The sequence below is a fragment of the Quercus lobata genome, chromosome 6, assembly GCF_001633185.2.
Source record: "Quercus lobata isolate SW786 chromosome 6, ValleyOak3.0 Primary Assembly, whole genome shotgun sequence".
Classification (NCBI taxonomy): Eukaryota; Viridiplantae; Streptophyta; class Magnoliopsida; order Fagales; family Fagaceae; genus Quercus; species Quercus lobata.
The window spans coordinates 49046738-49064079 of NC_044909.1; the positions used below are offsets into that span (position 1 = coordinate 49046738).

At 33.9% G+C, this 17342-nt stretch overlaps 1 protein-coding gene across 5 annotated transcripts; it reads left to right on the forward strand.

The window, feature by feature from the left end:
* The first annotated feature begins 263 nt into the window (after positions 1-263).
* On the forward strand, positions 264-16913 carry LOC115995159 (probable LRR receptor-like serine/threonine-protein kinase At5g10290). 5 transcript variants are annotated; one of them, XM_031119613.1, is made up of 13 exons: positions 264-598; positions 1324-1467; positions 1737-1863; positions 2030-2101; positions 4020-4163; positions 4270-4341; positions 4512-4577; positions 7764-7834; positions 7941-8084; positions 11329-11670; positions 13986-14380; positions 15225-15540; positions 16419-16913. In XM_031119613.1, exons 2-12 carry the CDS (start codon positions 1401-1403, stop codon positions 15537-15539), a joined length of 1815 nt encoding a protein of 604 aa, XP_030975473.1. In that variant the 5' UTR covers positions 264-598; positions 1324-1400; the 3' UTR covers position 15540; positions 16419-16913. The 5 variants fall into 5 exon arrangements, with proteins under 5 accessions (XP_030975473.1, XP_030975474.1, XP_030975475.1 ...); XM_031119614.1 differs by having other exon boundaries at positions 16641-16913; XM_031119611.1 differs by having other exon boundaries at positions 265-598; positions 16416-16913.
* Positions 16914-17342: the final 429 nt, after the last annotated feature.

Here is a 17342-nt window from a genome sequence, read left to right on the forward strand (position 1 = left end):
AAAAGGGGGAGCTGAATCTAGAAGATCAAACAAAAAGTAGAGGGGCCTCCACCTCCATTGTCCAGGCCAGCCCTGTCTGTTTTAGACTGCTTCGCACAAAAAGTCTTGTTAGAACTTTGGAATTTTGTACAGCACGCGCTCAAGAAAATTTCTAAAAAAAACAAAACAAAATCATGTAATAAATGTGGTCTACAATAGTCTAATAGATATTATTATTGCGTGGACCCTCCAGTGAGTGAGAACCACCCTTAGTCTTGGTCATGCCAATCAGGCCAACAACAAACACATCCAACCACAACTTTTACATTCTTTTTTGTTTTTCTTTCTAACCCCTAAATTACACTAGAGAAAAAGAAGGTCCTCTTTGCTTTAGCTCTTTCAGATTTGTTTTGCTGTTCCTGGATTTTTAATACAAGGACAACGCTACACAACGCAACACTTTCTTTCTTTCTTTCTGAGAGTTATCTCTCAGTTCTCAGCGAAGCCAGCTTGGCTACTTGAATATTCAATTCTTCGATAAATGAAGCCCTAATTATGATGATAAGATCCTTTTGATTCAGTTCCTCTTCCAGAACATTCCTTCACCAATCTCAAACAGGTACTTCTTCTTCTTCTTCTTTGAAATTTTGTTATCAATTTCTCATTTCTATGTTTCAGTTTTGAAGAAACCGGTGGATATTGTATTAACGTAATTTGTAATTTTACTTCCATTGCTTATTACCTGAAAAGGAAAATAGATACTAAAATTTGACTTACCAGTCGTTGAAATTGGAAGCTGTGTACGGACCAGAAATAGTTTTTAATCTCTTTTAACTGTTTGATTCTTTTTACCGACGGTTAATTTTGAATCTGCTGTAGGAATATGAAATATATATATATATATATATATATAGAGGTTTAAGGTATGGGCTCAAATTCCGTACGAATTTTTTTAGTTGAAGAAATTTGGTTTTTACAGTTTGTCCTGTGTTATATATCTAACTTGACGCGATAAGGCCAAGAGTCTGGTAGCTCAACTGGCATCTCCTAGTGTTTCTAATGGAGCCGTTCAGGTTCAATTCCCACTCCCCATTGTTGTAACTATCGAATTATTGAAAAAATAAAATTTGAGGGTTAATATTCACAAGTCTTAGTTTAAGACTAGATTTTACCACATCATTAACATTAGAGGCGTTGCTGAAACTGACTAAGTTTATCTACCATTTGGATTGTCTAGCCGCATAATAGATATATCGCCTCTGCATGCCTTAAGATTCGTTTATGTTATATAGTGTCTGTTTTTAAATCTAACAGTTTGCTGTTTGATGCTGGGATGTTTTGCAGCGATGGCTCGCGTTATTGTGTTTATCGATCATTATGGATTTCGTTTGTGTTTGTAGCTGGAATTGATATCGTTGAAGATGGAGCTGTTTTTCGCCATTTTGATATTGGCTTGCTTGCCATCGTTTGTATTGTCTAATTTCCAAGGTACAAGGCTGTGTCCTCATGACTCTTAATTAGTTCAGACAACATATAGCTATGCTAAGTATATTTATTCTTTTCAATTTCATTAGCAGTTTACATGTCATCACAGAAATAGCTCGGTTAAGTGAGTCTAGTACTGTAGAAAGATTGAATATCTGCAATTTCTTCTCTATTTCTGATTGTCTATGTTTTCCTGAAGTTTGCATTTTGGTACCGATGTACTGACGTTGACATATTACCTGAGTGGTGAAATTTCCTGTGCTCTGTTTCAGGTGATGCCCTGTATGCATTGAAGATTTCATTGAAAGCTGATAAGCTCACAAGCTGGAACCAAAATCAAGTTAACCCTTGCACTTGGGTTGATGTTACTTGTGACACTAATAATAATGTTATTTCTTTGTAAGATACTATTTAATGTACTGTTTCCTTATGTTAATCATGTCATGCTTGATCAAAATATTTCCAACAAATCATCGATTTTGTGATTTGTGCAAGTTTCTATGCTTTACTGGCTTATCTTAATACCTTATGTCTGGTCTATGCTTACATTATTTTTTTCTTGCAGATCATTGTCATCAATGGGATTTAGTGGAACCTTGTCCCCACAAATAGGAAATATAAAGACCCTTACATCTCTGTAAGTATTAAAAGAATTAGTTCAGCCAATGTCAATTTTAAAACAACTTATTGATTCTTTAAGCTGTGGTAGGCTTTAGTACTTTTGTTAATTTTGTCTTTTCCTTCCAAAGGAGAATTTGGTTATTGTGGTAAAAAAGCATGGTTGTTAAAATCACTAGGATGTACAATTCCACTTCACCAAAAAGACTAGGATCGTTCTAGAATCGTTGGGCCAGCGAGATTGGTTTGGGATCATTTAGGATCAGAAGGATTGTATGATCCAAAACCCTTAGGTAAGATCTGCAATGCCCCTAACCCCTTCCCAAGATTGAAACTCATTAAAACATAACACTATTCTTCATTGTCAGTTTCACAAACCAAAGCACATGTAATAATATAATAGACAAAGAGAGAGATCTGAGAAATGATACATTGAACATAGAAAGTATTGGTATATGGGTTTTAGAGAGAGAGAGAAAGGATGGCTTGAGAGAGAGGGAGGGTTTTGGGAAGATTTTTCTATACTCATTCAAATCTCCCCCAATTTCAGCCTGATTCCTGCCTTCCTCTACTATTAATATTTTTTTCCTTTGCCATTGGTTTGAATCTCAAATTTGTGTGCTGTACATGTAGCTGTATTGCTGTGTGAAAGAGGAAGTTCCTATTCAATGGTTTTCTTGTTCCTTCTTAATAAATGTATATATTTTGTCCTGATGATTTCCTCTGTGTCTGTGATATTTTCCCCCCTAAAGGACAACGAGGAACCAGTTATTTCATGTAAATATGTTTATATAGGCATAACATAACGAGAAAAGAATGTTTATTAATTTATTTTTTTAACCAAACAATCATTGACCACTTTTTAGAGAAAATATGCAAAGGATACCTTACAAGATTTTTTGAAGGAATAATCATTGACTGCTGTTTGGTCAAAGAATCACTTATCAAAAAAGATGTTTTAACCAAACAATCATTGACTACTGTATGCACCAGTAAACCTTAAGTTGTGATGATATTATCTCCTGAGGAATTCAACAAGAGTATCCAAAAATTCTTCAGTATGCTCTTATTTTTAATTATTATATAAAAAAAAAATTTATTTTTTGGTAATTAAAAAAAAAAGGAATTCTTTAACAGTAATAAATTAGGAAAACGATTGAATAATGAATAACCTGATGTATTCTAGTCATTAGAGCTAAAGACAAAATGATTTTTTTTGACATCAGGTGGATTTTGAACTGTGTTTCTCTAAGCCAATTTTTTTTTTTTTAATGAAACTTGATGGAGGTGAATATTTTGTTTTGTTTTTTTGTTTTTGTTTTTGATTTTGTTTTTGTAGTGAATAAGTTTTTGTCTCTGTCATTCCATAGATTACTTGGTGGTTGTTTTAAATATATGGTGATTACTTCTAAATCATATTTTAAGAAACAACAACAACCAGTACACTCAGAATGATGACTTCTGTTCCTGTTGTCCCAAAATAGAAGGGAGTTTTCGAACAAAATAAACATAACATCTTCCTAATATGCTCTTGGATGAGCCAGGAAAGGTGGTTCAAGTTTGAAAAGAGTTGGGTTCAACTTAAAGGGTAATATAGGAAGTTAAATGGGTTAGTGCTTTCATTTTTAGAATCACAAATATTGTGACAGTCCAATATGGAAAGCATTCCATCTATTTTGGGATGGAGGGGGGAATAATAAAGTTTCAATTCTTTATGATAGCATATGTGGAACTTGTGACCATGACATTATGATCTTTGTTGGTAACATTTTTTTAAGGGTAATGTCCTTGAATTAGTGTCATGGCTGCTTAAATTATTACTTATTAGAGATTTAGTTAAAGATTTCTTGGTGATTATTTTCTCCATATGTTGAAGTATATGTAAGCAAGAAGCGCAAGTGTGACACTAATGTTTATCTGTTTCATTCATCATGCAGTAGTTTGCCAGGAAATGGCATAACTGGTGGGATACCCAAAGAATTTGGGAATTTGACAAATTTGACCACTTTGAATTTGGAAAATAATAATTTATCTGGTGAAATACCTACGTCCCTTGGTAATCTTACGAAGCTTCAGTTCTTGTAAGTAATTCCTTCTGCACTGTCTTCAGTTTCCAACATATTTAATGATGTTTGCATCTCTTGTGATCTCTTATCAACAGTGTGATCTTCTTGATTATGTAAGCAGGACTTTGAGTGGAAACAATCTCACTGGAACCATTCCTGAGTCACTTTCACGTATTCCAAGCTTAAGCAGTCTGTATGTGATATCTTGTATGATGCAAAGACGATTAAAATTTTTTACTTGTTTGAGTTAAATTGAAATGATTTAAATAGTTCCTGTGTTTTATGGAATTTAAGATCTCTGTGAAGTTGTGTACTTACACCTTTCTTTATTATTTAATGGCATGGTTGAAACTCTGCTTGCAGAATGCTTGATTCGAACAATCTCAGTGGTCAGATTCCTCAGCATTTATTACAAGTTCAAAGCTACAAGTATGAACAACTAATTATTATGGATAACTTTAAAGAGAATATTAATGCTGGAAGTGCAAAGAAATTTTTATTTATATTTTGACTTATTTAATTTTGGAATCAATTGGATTTTTATTGGTCAATTGTATTTTATTCTAGGCCTTAGTATTTAATTAGGTTTATTAGTATTTTTATTTAAAGCTAAGGTTATTTTTGTAATTTAATAATTGGGTTTTCCCAAGTCAAATTGAATTAGGGTTTCCTGTCTCTATTAGAATTAGGGTTAGGACCAAGGTTGTCAAAATTGGGATCCTATGTAAAATCGTTGAAGTTAGGTGGGATCGTAAATTGTAGAATTTGAACGTGAATCGAAAGATCCTACATATTTTCAGATTTAAAACAAAAAACACATTGATAATGGCTTTGTATGTTGAATAATCACGTAAATTATGAATTCATCCATAAAAAAACTTAGATTTGTATCATATGATGTAATTTGCATGTCATACATTGCTATGTCTATACTATCGAAACAAATATATTTAAGTTTTGACCCAATGTATCTAAAAAGTTCAATAAATGTTTAATTAGCAACCAAATACCAAAATATTTATCAAAACATATGGAAAATATTTTCCAAGTTCTAAGTTCCAAGTTTGAAGTCCAAAATAAGTTAGCAAATGGAAACTAGCTAACTACAATATGAAATCCAAAAGCAAGATGAATATTAAGATGAAGTGAACATTTAATTATTCCCATTCTAAGGTTCTTATAACCACCGTCCTTAATTCCTAATCATCATCATCCATTTCACCATCTATGTAGACATTATATATTTGTATATTAGAGCTGCAAAAGACATCAAGATATAATTTCACACTCAGCTGTTCAAGTTATATCACTCAACAACAATTAAAAAGCATGCTCAAAAAAATCAATCAATCAATATACAAATACAAGCATAACTGATAAAATTATATATAAAAAAATATTTTAGTAATATTAGAACACAAATTAATATATTGATCAAACAAATTTAACAACATTATAGCTTAAAAGGCAACAAAGCCAACGTCAAATTCTTCATTTAGAAATGATGAAGCATTCCTTCATTTTGATTACAAGTAAACTAGAAACTAGAAAACATTTGCTTAGGTTAACATGATTTTATAAAATAAAAAATAAAAAGTCATACCATCACAACATGAAAAAATAAAAAACCCTTAAAGCTTCATCAAAACAAAAAATTTATCCTATAAAAAAAAAAACAAAAAATTTATGTTTTTGATAGGATCGTATAGGATCCCATACGATCCTATACGATTCTATACGATCCTACGTACGATCCTAGTGCGATCCTAAACGTTTTAGTGAGGTGGGATCGTAAAATTGTGCGATCCTACGATCCAGATTGCGATTTTGACAACCTTGGTTAGGACTTTATATAAGCAAGTATTGTACTCTTATGAAGGGGGATTATTTTGATAAATTGAATTTTTAATTGAAATTGTTCCAATGGTCTGGTGGTGACTCTAGCCAATCCTAGGTGTTGACTCCTAGAGGTTTTCCATTGCTTGGTATTGACTCCAAGCAAGCCTAAGTGCTAACTCCTAAATTCTCTATCCTTTATTTTCCTGTCATTCAATTTTGTTTTTGCATTGTTTTGGCTTGTCCTATGTCAAATTTGGTGCAGGAAACACAAAGAAATTATAGTTTAATTTGGTCTTATTTAATATTATAGTCAATTGTATTTTTATTGGTCAAAGGTATTTTATTTTATGCCCTACTATTTAATTAGGTTTAGTAGTATTTTTATTTCAAGTCAAGGTTATTTGTAATTCAACAATTTGGTTTTCACAAGAGATTTAGAATTAGGGTCCCTATATCAGTTAGAATTAGGTTTAGTACTCCTATGTAAGTAAAGTTTGTGCTTCTATGAAGGGGGATTATTTTGATGAATAAAATCACTATTTTCTCAATGGTCTAGTGCTGACTTTAGTCAACCTAAGGTGGCGACTCTTAGAGATTTTCCTTAGGTTTTCCTTCACTTGGTGTTGACTCCTAGGTCATCTATCTTTATTTTGCTTATTCTTCATTGTTTTAGTTTGTCAAATGTCATTTATTTTAAGATTTGGATCAATTCGCGTTCACATGTACAAGATGAATCATATTAGAAGAATTTCAGTCTTACATGATTAAATGTTATGGTAATGATCTTGTGGCACCATGCTAAGCATGCCATTTGTACTGGTTAGATTATGCCACCCATTTAACATTGTATTTGCTGGATTTCACCACCAACTTGAGTAATGTTTCCTGCTATGAATATGAGGGGATTGAAATCCGTGTTTCTCTCCGCCAAAACACTGGACAGTTTATAACTTCAATCAAGCCCATACAGCGATTATGTGTATCTAATGAACCCGAGGAAAGTTTCTTGCAAGATCTATTATAACTAACTAGTAAAGTTAGACTTTACTCTAGCAATTTTCTGATTCTCGCCTTCTTGGGCCCATCCTTCACTTTCCATTTGATACCCCTTGATGGATGAGTTCCCATAATTTACTACCCTTAAATTGAACTTTATTGGCCGCATTTCAATATTGAGATATACAATCCAAGGAAAATCATCCAATTTATTCACAGGTGTTAGTGTTAATTATGTATAAATCCTCTTGAGAGACTGTTATTGCCATGTGTGTGTGTGTGTGTGTGAGAGAGAGAGAGGGTCACCTTGACATCCATTTTTAAGGGATGAAATGGTAAAAACATTTACACAATTAAGGAAATTTTATCTAGTTATCAATTTACAGACACAGAAGCTGAAGTTGCTTGTGCACTTCAGTTCCCTGGTTGTTTTTCCTGTTTATGCATAAATCTTCTTGAGAGATTGCTATTGACGTGAGAGAGAGAGAGAGTCTTTTTATCTTGCCATTGGTTTTTAAGGGATGAAATGGTGAAAAAATTTGCACAACTAATTATTTTTTCCCATAAGTAGATGGGAATTTCATCTATTTATCAATTTAAGGACAAAAAGCTGAAGGTGCTTGTGCACTTGGTTTCTCTGGTTGTTTTGCCTCTTTATGTGTGTGATTGATATGTATAGTATCAGATAATAAATTTGTTCATATGATATAAATTAGATGTTTAGTCTTATTCTGCTAATTTTTGCTATACACCTGGCTTTGCTTCTGTTGATTGCTGCAGCTTTACAGGAAACCACTTGAATTGTAGCATTAATTCCCCTCCTTTTTGTGCTAGTGAAATTGGAGATTCAGGTTATTGGATTTGATTTACAATATGGATAAAGTTTTCTGGAGTGCAATGGTGCAATTAATTCTTTCTTTGACTAGCTTCATGCCAATATTTTCTTTCTCTTGACAGGTGGTTCGAATGGGTCAAAAATTGGAGTTATACTTGGAATTGTTGGAGGATGTATTGCTATTCTTCTTCTTGTTGCTTTGTCGTTAGTTCTGTGTAGGGGTAGAAACTCTGGCTACAAACGTGAAGTTTTTGTAGATGTTGCAGGTTCGTTTTCCTTTTTAATTGTTTAGCCAATTAAAATTGCCTGCTCCAATAGGGGAAAAAAGTTTAAATGGGTTTTACTGGCTGAAAACATTTGGTGCTCCTATTTTCCTCTTTCTTCTTTTTAACATCAAATTTTGCTATTTCTCCTATATCTCCCCAGTGTGCACGTGGTTAATTTGCTCATTCACATTGTCAATTTTAACTGTTTTCATGTTGGGTTATAGTTATACGATTAAGTTGAGCTCTTTTCAAATGACACGTCCAACGTAAAAACATTATGTTTAGAATTATTTCTAAATTTCAAAAAATTAGCACAGAATTCAACTCACCTGAATTAGGCTAGTTCAATTAAGTTGACACTGTTTGGAACTGTGCTTTAATTGGGTTAAGTTTTAGAAAAGTTGATTGAAAGGTCAAAAAGAAATATTATGACAGACTTATGGGTATCTGTTGACTTATTGATTTTTCATTGTGAAATATCTTGTTATGAGTGTTGAAATTCATAATGTTGCAAAGCATATTTCTGCATCTTTTTGCATAATATTCTCGTGAAAAGTGCCAAGGCTTTGTTGTTGTATTCTCATGAAAAGTGCTGTTATACAGGGCTGGGTATAACACATCCTTTAGTTTTACCTATTTTATGGTTATTTGGGGTGTAAATGCAACCTGTTTCCTTCATACCATAAAACAGGACCTCCTAAGCATAATATATGAACAAGTAACTAGCTTTGGATTTAGCTACCCTGTGGTGATCCTTTTTGAAATCCATTACCAAAAGGTATATAGACTGTTTTGCATGTTGGAAGTTCAATTAAGTTGTTACTATGCATATAAATATATCAAATGATGATCTTAATCTTATTCAAGTTCTATGATTTAGCTGGATTTGGTAAGGCATCTTGATCTTATTATTTAAATCTATTTGATTTGACATTATTTGATCAAACTTCTCTGCCTAGAAAGATGATAATATTTCCAGATAAGATGGTCCAATACTCTAAGCTCAATATATATATTCCATTTCCTTGGTTGTTTCAGAAGAGCAAGACCAAGCCAACATACACGTACAAATTTGGTCTTTTGCACACCAGGATTTGAGAATTAATAATTCTTGTGGCGTCCTAGTTGTGGCTAGAGAGAGAGCACTTGGGCGTATTTGGGGTTAGGGTTTTGTGATAGAGCTCTTTGGGTGTAATCTCCCAATTTTCTTAGTGAAACTCTCTAGATGCCGTTTGCGGACATTGGCTTTAGGCCAAAATAAGTAAATCTTTGTGTTCCCAATGTGATTGTTATTTTATTTTTCTATATCTATTTTGCATAAACCTACTATTATTGGATAAACTAACAACAAATTAGCATTGACGCTACCTCTATCTCAAAAATGTATAATTCATGTGTTAAATTGTCAGATCATATCCAATTACAATTTGCAATCTATTGTGTAAATCATTTTTTTTAGAACTGAGTGGACTTCAGATTCAAAAATATTCTGAGCAGTTTGGATTCCTTTGGATTTTTATTCAGCCTGCGTGGTTTAACCTTTTTTTTTTTTTTTCCCCCTGATAAATTGATATTTGTTTTATACAAATCCGTGAACTAATGAAAAGCTTATTAAACGCGCACACAAAATTTGATAGAAGTTATAGAAAATGGTGATGTGAAAACTGGAAAATGGAATATTTTATCATATACTTGTTTTCCTTATTTTTTGGACCGGGGGGTGGATGAATTTTACTTCTTACCTGATTGGGTTCTGTATTGACTACTCAAAAATTTTAGGGAAAAATAATTGTTAGGTTTTTATTTTTTAAATTTTTATTGGCTCATTCCATTGCTTGTAATAAATTTCAAGCTTATTGGTGTAATTTATTCATTCTAAAAGTGAGTTGAGTCTGGGTTAGACATTGTTCAAATATGACAAAGTTTTGACATCCTGGAGATGAAAAGTTGATGATCTTTTGCCCTTGTCTTTTGTTCAAAAATGAATTTCAGAGTGAAACTTTTTCATTGGAAAGCAGATATTCAGGGCTTTAATACGGACACAAATATAACCTGATTTGGATTTGAAATGAGTGAGTTATGGCCAGTTGAAGTTGACACAGAATTGCCCAATCTGAGAAGCACCAAATTTCAACAGCGCCTTGATTGATCGAGACTCAGGGACCCTGTTTTATGTGAAACCGTTTCTGATCAGGTTTCGTTGTTTTATTTTAAACCCTACATAAGTCTATTATATAAAGCCTCATAAACACGACTTTTGTGAGGCTTCATGAGGCAGAAACCGTATGCTAAACATAGAGAAAACAGTAGCATCTATCGTGGTGAACCCGCAAGTACAGGAAGTGATATTCCTTTGGATGCATATCGGTCAATGTGATCAAAGTTTGAAACCGCATAACTAATCAACCCAGTTTGGCACTACGATATCTAAACATTCAAGAAGGGTCCTTGGTGTTGATCAGAGGGTCTGACCATGATCATGGACGTGGTTAAGGAAAGGTGTTTATGATAGAAGAGTACGAAGTTGTTGGAGCTGATTGTGAGGTTACGTTAGTAAATAATCTACCGGTTAGAGTCTAGGTTCAAGATTTTGAATCGTATTGTAAAAACTTCAATTCTATTAGTGAATTTCTTTTGGGATAAGGGTAACTCTGAAGTGGTTTTCCCTTTGGAGTATCTCCATTGGTTTTCCACTTCATCATAATATGGCTCTCTTGTTTATTGTTTTGCTCATCTTTTCTTACAAATTTGGTGACTTGCTGGTTCTGTTGAGTAAATTGATATAACTGTGTAATCACGTAGCTGAATAATTGTTAATTAATCTATTAATCCGCTGCATAATTGTTTTGGGGTCAAAACTAGTGTTTTCAATAACTTCTGTTTCTTGTGTAAAATCGAAAGCAATTGATAATAAAGTAGGGCTACAATATATTATTAAAATCGAATCATTTTGAATCATGTAGTTAATGACTCCCTTAGATTCTTGCGTCATTGAATTCTTTCTCCTTTGTGGTTTTTTATTTTTATTTTTATTTTTTTTATATATATATATTTTGTGGGGGGGGGGGGGTTAAGTTTCCATAGTGTTTCTTTTCATTTTGTTAATTTGTTTTATTTTGTATCACGTTCAATAATCCTTGGGTACTTCTTGTCATAGGGATATAATTGGTAGTTGATGTGAACTTAAAACTCAAGAATCTTCTTTTGAAACCTTTCCTTTGTTAATTTTAATTTGTGTGCTCAGGTGAAGTTGACCGGAGAATTGCGTTTGGTCAATTGAAAAGATTTTTATGGAGGGAACTACAATTAGCTACAGACAACTTCAGTGAGAAAAATGTTCTAGGACAGGGAGGTTTTGGGAAAGTTTACAAGGGGGTGTTACCTGATAACACAAAAATTGCTGTGAAACGGTTAACTGACTACGAAAGTCCTGGAGGAGATGCAGCTTTCCAGCGTGAAGTTGAGATGATAAGTGTAGCTGTTCACAGGAATCTTTTACGGCTAATTGGGTTTTGCACAACTCCAACAGAACGACTTTTAGTCTATCCCTTCATGCAGAATTTAAGTGTTGCTTATTGCCTACGAGGTATCTGTTCTTTTAGTTGTTTATGTGCATAGGATCTGCTATTAGTTAAACTACACGGAGACTCTCTCTCTCTCTCACACACACACACACACACAGTCAGTCAGGTTGAATAAATGTAGTATTTGGTTTTTGTGTGTGCATCTGCAATAGTTGAGCTATATTCCCAGTGGGTTTTGTCATGCTTGGCTGGCTGGCCACCACATGCAGCCTTTAGCTGGCCGGCAGTGAAGTAGAGCTGGCCAGTGTTGAATAGTGGGTGGCCAGTGCTGAATAGTGGGTTTTTACATATCCCCCAATCCCTTTCGCTGCTGTGGGGTTAAATTGTTCTTCTGTGGATTTTCCATCTCATTCTGGATTGGATCGGAATGGATTATCCCGTCTGATGCTCAACACCAAATACCAGTTTGGGATCTGGTGATATATCAAGCCTGCAAAAATTGGCCTTGGATTATTTACAAGGGGTGTTCTTGACTCATTTTGAACATTTACAATTATATGTAACTTGCTACACCATATCTAAATTTGTGTTCTTGTTTCCCTTGGTGCATTCACACGCTAGTACGACAATAGGCATATGTACTTATCACAGGTCAAATCATTGAGGCTGTTTAAATGCCTGCAGCTGAAGTACAAGTCTTTCAAAAGAGAGAATCATCAATTTTCTTTGTTGATGAAAATATTTTCTCCACCATGTTTGTGGTTATGAAAAGCAGTTTAAGTTGATGTTTATATTATAAGAAATTAAAGACTTAGAGGTGAAGAATCAATTATTTTGGGGATAGAGAGTGATGCCTTTCAAAACTTTTTAATTTCATCTTACACTCTGTTTGGTAGAGAGGATTTTAGGGGGAAATAGAAAATCAAGGAAGAAAAAAAAGGGATGAGATTGAAGTTTATTACCATTTGATAGAGAAGATGGTTTGTTTTTCAACTTTGGCCCACACTTTCCATTCTAGCCCTTATCTTTCCAATATTTTATCATTAGAGTTACAATTTTGCCCCTTATCCATCCAATTTTCAATGTCACTTAATCTTTTAGCAAATATGAATAACCAAATTTCACATAATTTTCATATATAAAAATATTAAGTAGAATTTTAAAAAAGAATGATGATAATACATTATACAATATAATCCTATGATGAATTTGCATCATGTTCTCAAAAATTCTATTTGATGCAATATGCTAATACATGATTCCTATTATTATACTAATAAAACTTCTTGTACTATGAAAAGTAATGATAATAATTTTTCATTTAATAATAATGGTATAATAATAAATTAGTCCAAAGTTATTTGTTTTCTCCCATTTTACTTCTCAACCATAAAAAGGAAATACATCAATTTTCCATCTCTCCTATGAAACACATGACAGCAATTGGGATTTTTTTTCTATCCTTTCACTTTTTAGTTCTTATCAAAGAGCCTTAGTGTCATTTGTGTTCATTTCCATGTGTACATGAAGTAGTTTTTTTCAATAAATTCCTTATTTACTTATAAATAAGAGCCTTAGTGGTGATTATTCTGCTTGGAGATATACCCTAAAATTATGGTGTGAAGGCCTTTAAACACAGAAAAATAGGTTAAATACTATTTACACCCTTTAAATTTGAGGTTGTTTCTAAATTGGTTTCTTAATTATAAAAATTTCCAATTTGGACCATTGAGTATTACAACAGTATCAACATCTGTTAGAATGTTGCCATTAACTCACACAAAAACGACGTTTTGGACCCAAAAACAAAAAAGAAGAAGAAGAAGAAAAACAATATTGCTTCTAGGCAGGTTAATAGTGAAAATGTGACGGACCAAAACGGAAGGGGTGTTTGACAATGTTGTAATAGTCGAGGGTGTAAATTACAAGTTTTGGGTGTTGAGGCACCGATTTAGAAGTGAACCCAAACTTTGTGGGTGTAAAGTGCATGTTAGCCAAATATGTGAAGACCACACATGACCTGTTTAACTACAATTGGCCTTGGAAGTTGCAGCTTTTTCATATTAGATTTTGGGGAATAGAAATGGGAAAACTCAGGGTTCTATATCATTAGCATTGTCATCAAACTCTGAGTACCAACCAAATTTCTTTGGCTTATGTGTTACTTTGTATCCTGAAAAGCAAAAAGTATCATTGTATGTCAATAAGACAAGTCCTCAGTCATTAATTATTTGTGTCATTGTGTTTCATTGACTGATAGGATTTTACATCACTTTTTAGGTAGCATATTGGACCATTCCTGATATAAATCTTAGTCTACTACCATTTTCTAGCAGCTTTTCTGACAATATAATACTGGCTTTGAGCGCTAATGCAGATCTTAAAGCTGGGGTGCCTGTTTTAGATTGGCCTACTAGAAAACGAGTGGCTTTAGGCACAGCTCGTGGCCTAGAGTACCTTCATGAACATTGCAATCCTAAAATTATTCATCGGGATGTTAAGGCTGCAAATGTGTTACTTGATGAAGATTTTGAAGCGGTTGTTGGTGATTTTGGCCTGGCAAAACTGGTTGATGTTAGAAAGACTAATGTAACAACTCAAGTTCGTGGGACAATGGGCCACATAGCACCTGAATACTTGTCAACTGGGAAGTCATCAGAAAGGACTGATGTTTTTGGTTACGGAATCATGCTTTTAGAAATTGTAACAGGTCAACGGGCAATTGACTTTTCGCGCTTGGAAGAAGAAGATGATGTTTTATTGCTTGACCATGTAAGATAACCTTGTTATGAAAGTGCCTTGGTTTTTCAGTGCATCTCTCTCTCTCTCTCTCTCTCTCTCTCTCTCTCTCCAGTGTCATGATTTTATGCATGGGTAATATGTTAAGTGTTTTAATTATATGACAAGTATTACTTGGAGTACAATTTCTATTATAAGCATGCTATGTACTTCATACTCTACATACAGATGGAGCAAACACATCGATACGATTTGTCTTAAGTGATGTCAAAGAGACCCACAGAAAACATATAATTTGTAGCCTCATTACCAACATTGCCAATAAGGATGCTACATATTATATTTTTCAGTTTTATTTGTCAAAAAAATATTATATTTTTCAGTACATATACTTTTGTGCATCAACAATTAATTTACACTCACAAATGTCTCATTCACTTCATGGCAAATGTACTTTGCCAATAAGATAGTGCTTCCTTGCATGTTACATAATTAAAAGAAAATTTTTAGATGAAATGCTTCCCTTTTTTTTTACTGCCATTTGGTGTCTTTAGTTGTATTGAGGGAATTGCATGCTTGTTCAAGCTGGTGGTTCATTTGCTTTTAGGCAAACGGTGATTACTACATCTGAGTATTACCACTTTTGATAAGCTCTAGAAGACTGGCATGTAATTCTGGAAGAACAAAAATTTGTGGTGATTCCATGTCATGCAATAATATTGTGTACAAAGTGATTTGGAAGTCTCTTATAAATGATCCTTTTTGTGTGTGTTTATTTTTTCCTAGTGTTCATCGTATTTGAAGTTTCTGAGTTCTGTACTTTTTTTTGACCTTAAACTTAATAATTAATAAACTCTGTATTTATTTTGTTGTGAAGGTCAAGAAACTGGAAAGGGAGAAGAGACTAGAAGATATTGTAGATCAAAACCTAAATAAAAACTACAACATTCAAGAGGTAGAAATGATGATCCAAGTTGCATTGCTTTGTACTCAGTTGTCACCAGAGGATCGCCCAGCAATGTCAGAGGTCGTACGGATGCTGGAGGGTGAGGGGCTGGCTGAGAGGTGGGAAGAGTGGCAGCATATTGAGGTTACTCGCAGGCAAGAGTATGAGAGACTACAGAGAAGATTTGACTGGGGAGAAGATTCAGTTTATAACCAAGATGCTATTGAATTGTCTGGTGGAAGATGAGGTAACAGATAAGTCTACTTATTCCCTCATAAGATGATGGGCCTGTATTATCATCCTTTTTGGTAGATTAGCTTAATGATTTCTTTGCTGATGCTTGTTTGTATACCCAATTGATGCTGATACTTTAATATTCTATGTATTTCTGGTTCAAGCTCTTCTTTGTTATTGTACTTTTCTTCTGTGTTCATGTGGGTATGTGATCACTCTTTAGAAACAAGCCAAAGCAACTGCACCCCACACACCCCCCCCCTCCCCCCCCCCCCCCCCCTACCCCCCCCCCCCCCCCCCCCCCCGCCCCCCCCCCCCACCACATACACATGTTGTGCACATACAAATATAGTGAATTCCTCTAATTTCATCATGCATACTCAAGGCACTTCATCTCTCCCTTTTTCTATATATACTTACATACAAATGTACATACATATATGTAAGTTCTCTGACTATTTTGTTTTGCACTTAGAATTGAATCTTACAATGTCTTTTCCAGTTCATCAGTCCTAGCATTAGTTTGATTGGAATTAAAAGATATGAAGGGTAAAATTATGACATGAAATATACATGTATTTAGGTACATACATGTGTTCCAACTTTAAAATTTTAGTCATAATACACATATTTCTTCTGGATGAACCACAAGCTTCTGTAAATATGTCTTCCATGTTAAAAAAAGAAAAGAAAAAGAACTGAGCTTCAGTCCATGCTGATTGTCAAAATCAGTTAAAATACAACTTTTTTTGTTTAGACATTAAAAGTGGAAATGGCATGAACTGAGCTTCAGTCCATGCTTCAATCTTTTCCTTCACCTGCCACCGTTTCACTGTCCACTTGGTCCTCGTTTGTCTCACTCTCAGTGCTTGGTTTTTGCTCGGCCAGTAGGTACTGTGGTGTCTTCTCCACATCTCTATGCTCCACCTCTTCAAGGTTGATGGTGCACTTGATACAGTCAATGCCTGCCATTGCTAGAGCTTCAATTGACATGGCTTCACCTTAAAACCAATTTTTATTTGGGTTTGTTTTAAATTGAGAAGTATATGGGAATTGATTTAAAAGAAAAATTAGCATTGGTATTTATATGTGATCTGTGTCTTCCTCTTGAAGGCTCAGGTCTCAGGTGTTCAACTGTAATATACCAAACATCTATGGAAACACAGGTCACAGGTGTTACATGTACAGAGTTTGTATTGCTATCTTCCGTGACCTCAACGACTTCGCTTTACTCTCTCATTATGAAATCTTGAACTTTTTATACCTAAATTTGTTGATTATGATGGTGTATGATATCCGGTGGATGTCTACCTAAAAGTATTGTAATTGCGAATATACATGTAATTAGTTTCAGTAGTTCTATGAATGCACTTTTTTCTTCATAAATTTGGTTGACCCATATACATATGAATGCATGTGATATATAGTTAGTGGGCTTTAATTGGTAGGTGCAGATGCATTGCAATAAGAAGGAACTGGTTTATCAAATGTCATGGGCACCAAGCAACTGCAAGTCTGCAACTGCTAACTCTCACACCAATACCCTCACTAATAAATAAATAAATAAATAAATAGATAAATTGAAAAAGGACTCCCTATTTGAAATTTGAAGGAAAATAAATCTTATTTAAAACGATCTAACAATATATCGTGAAAATATGGTGGCATGATATATAGTATCGGACTATTGGTATCTTTTCGTTTTTAAATAAAGTTTTTAGGCTTTTATTTATTTATTTATTTGATAAGTAGTTTTTAGGCTTTTATTTACAGAGGTCCAGAGCTAAAGGCTAAATATGATTATATATCGAAATC

Coding starts and splice junctions, on each gene's coding strand:
- LOC115995159 (XM_031119613.1), top strand. CDS start 1,401: ATGGAGCTGTTTTTCGCCATTTTGATATTGGCTTGCTTGCCATCGTTT. Junction 1,468..1,736: donor TGTATTGTCTAATTTCCAAG/GTACAAGGCTGT, acceptor GCTCTGTTTCAG/GTGATGCCCTGTATGCATTG. Junction 14,381..15,224: donor ATGTTTTATTGCTTGACCAT/GTAAGATAACCT, acceptor TTTGTTGTGAAG/GTCAAGAAACTGGAAAGGGA.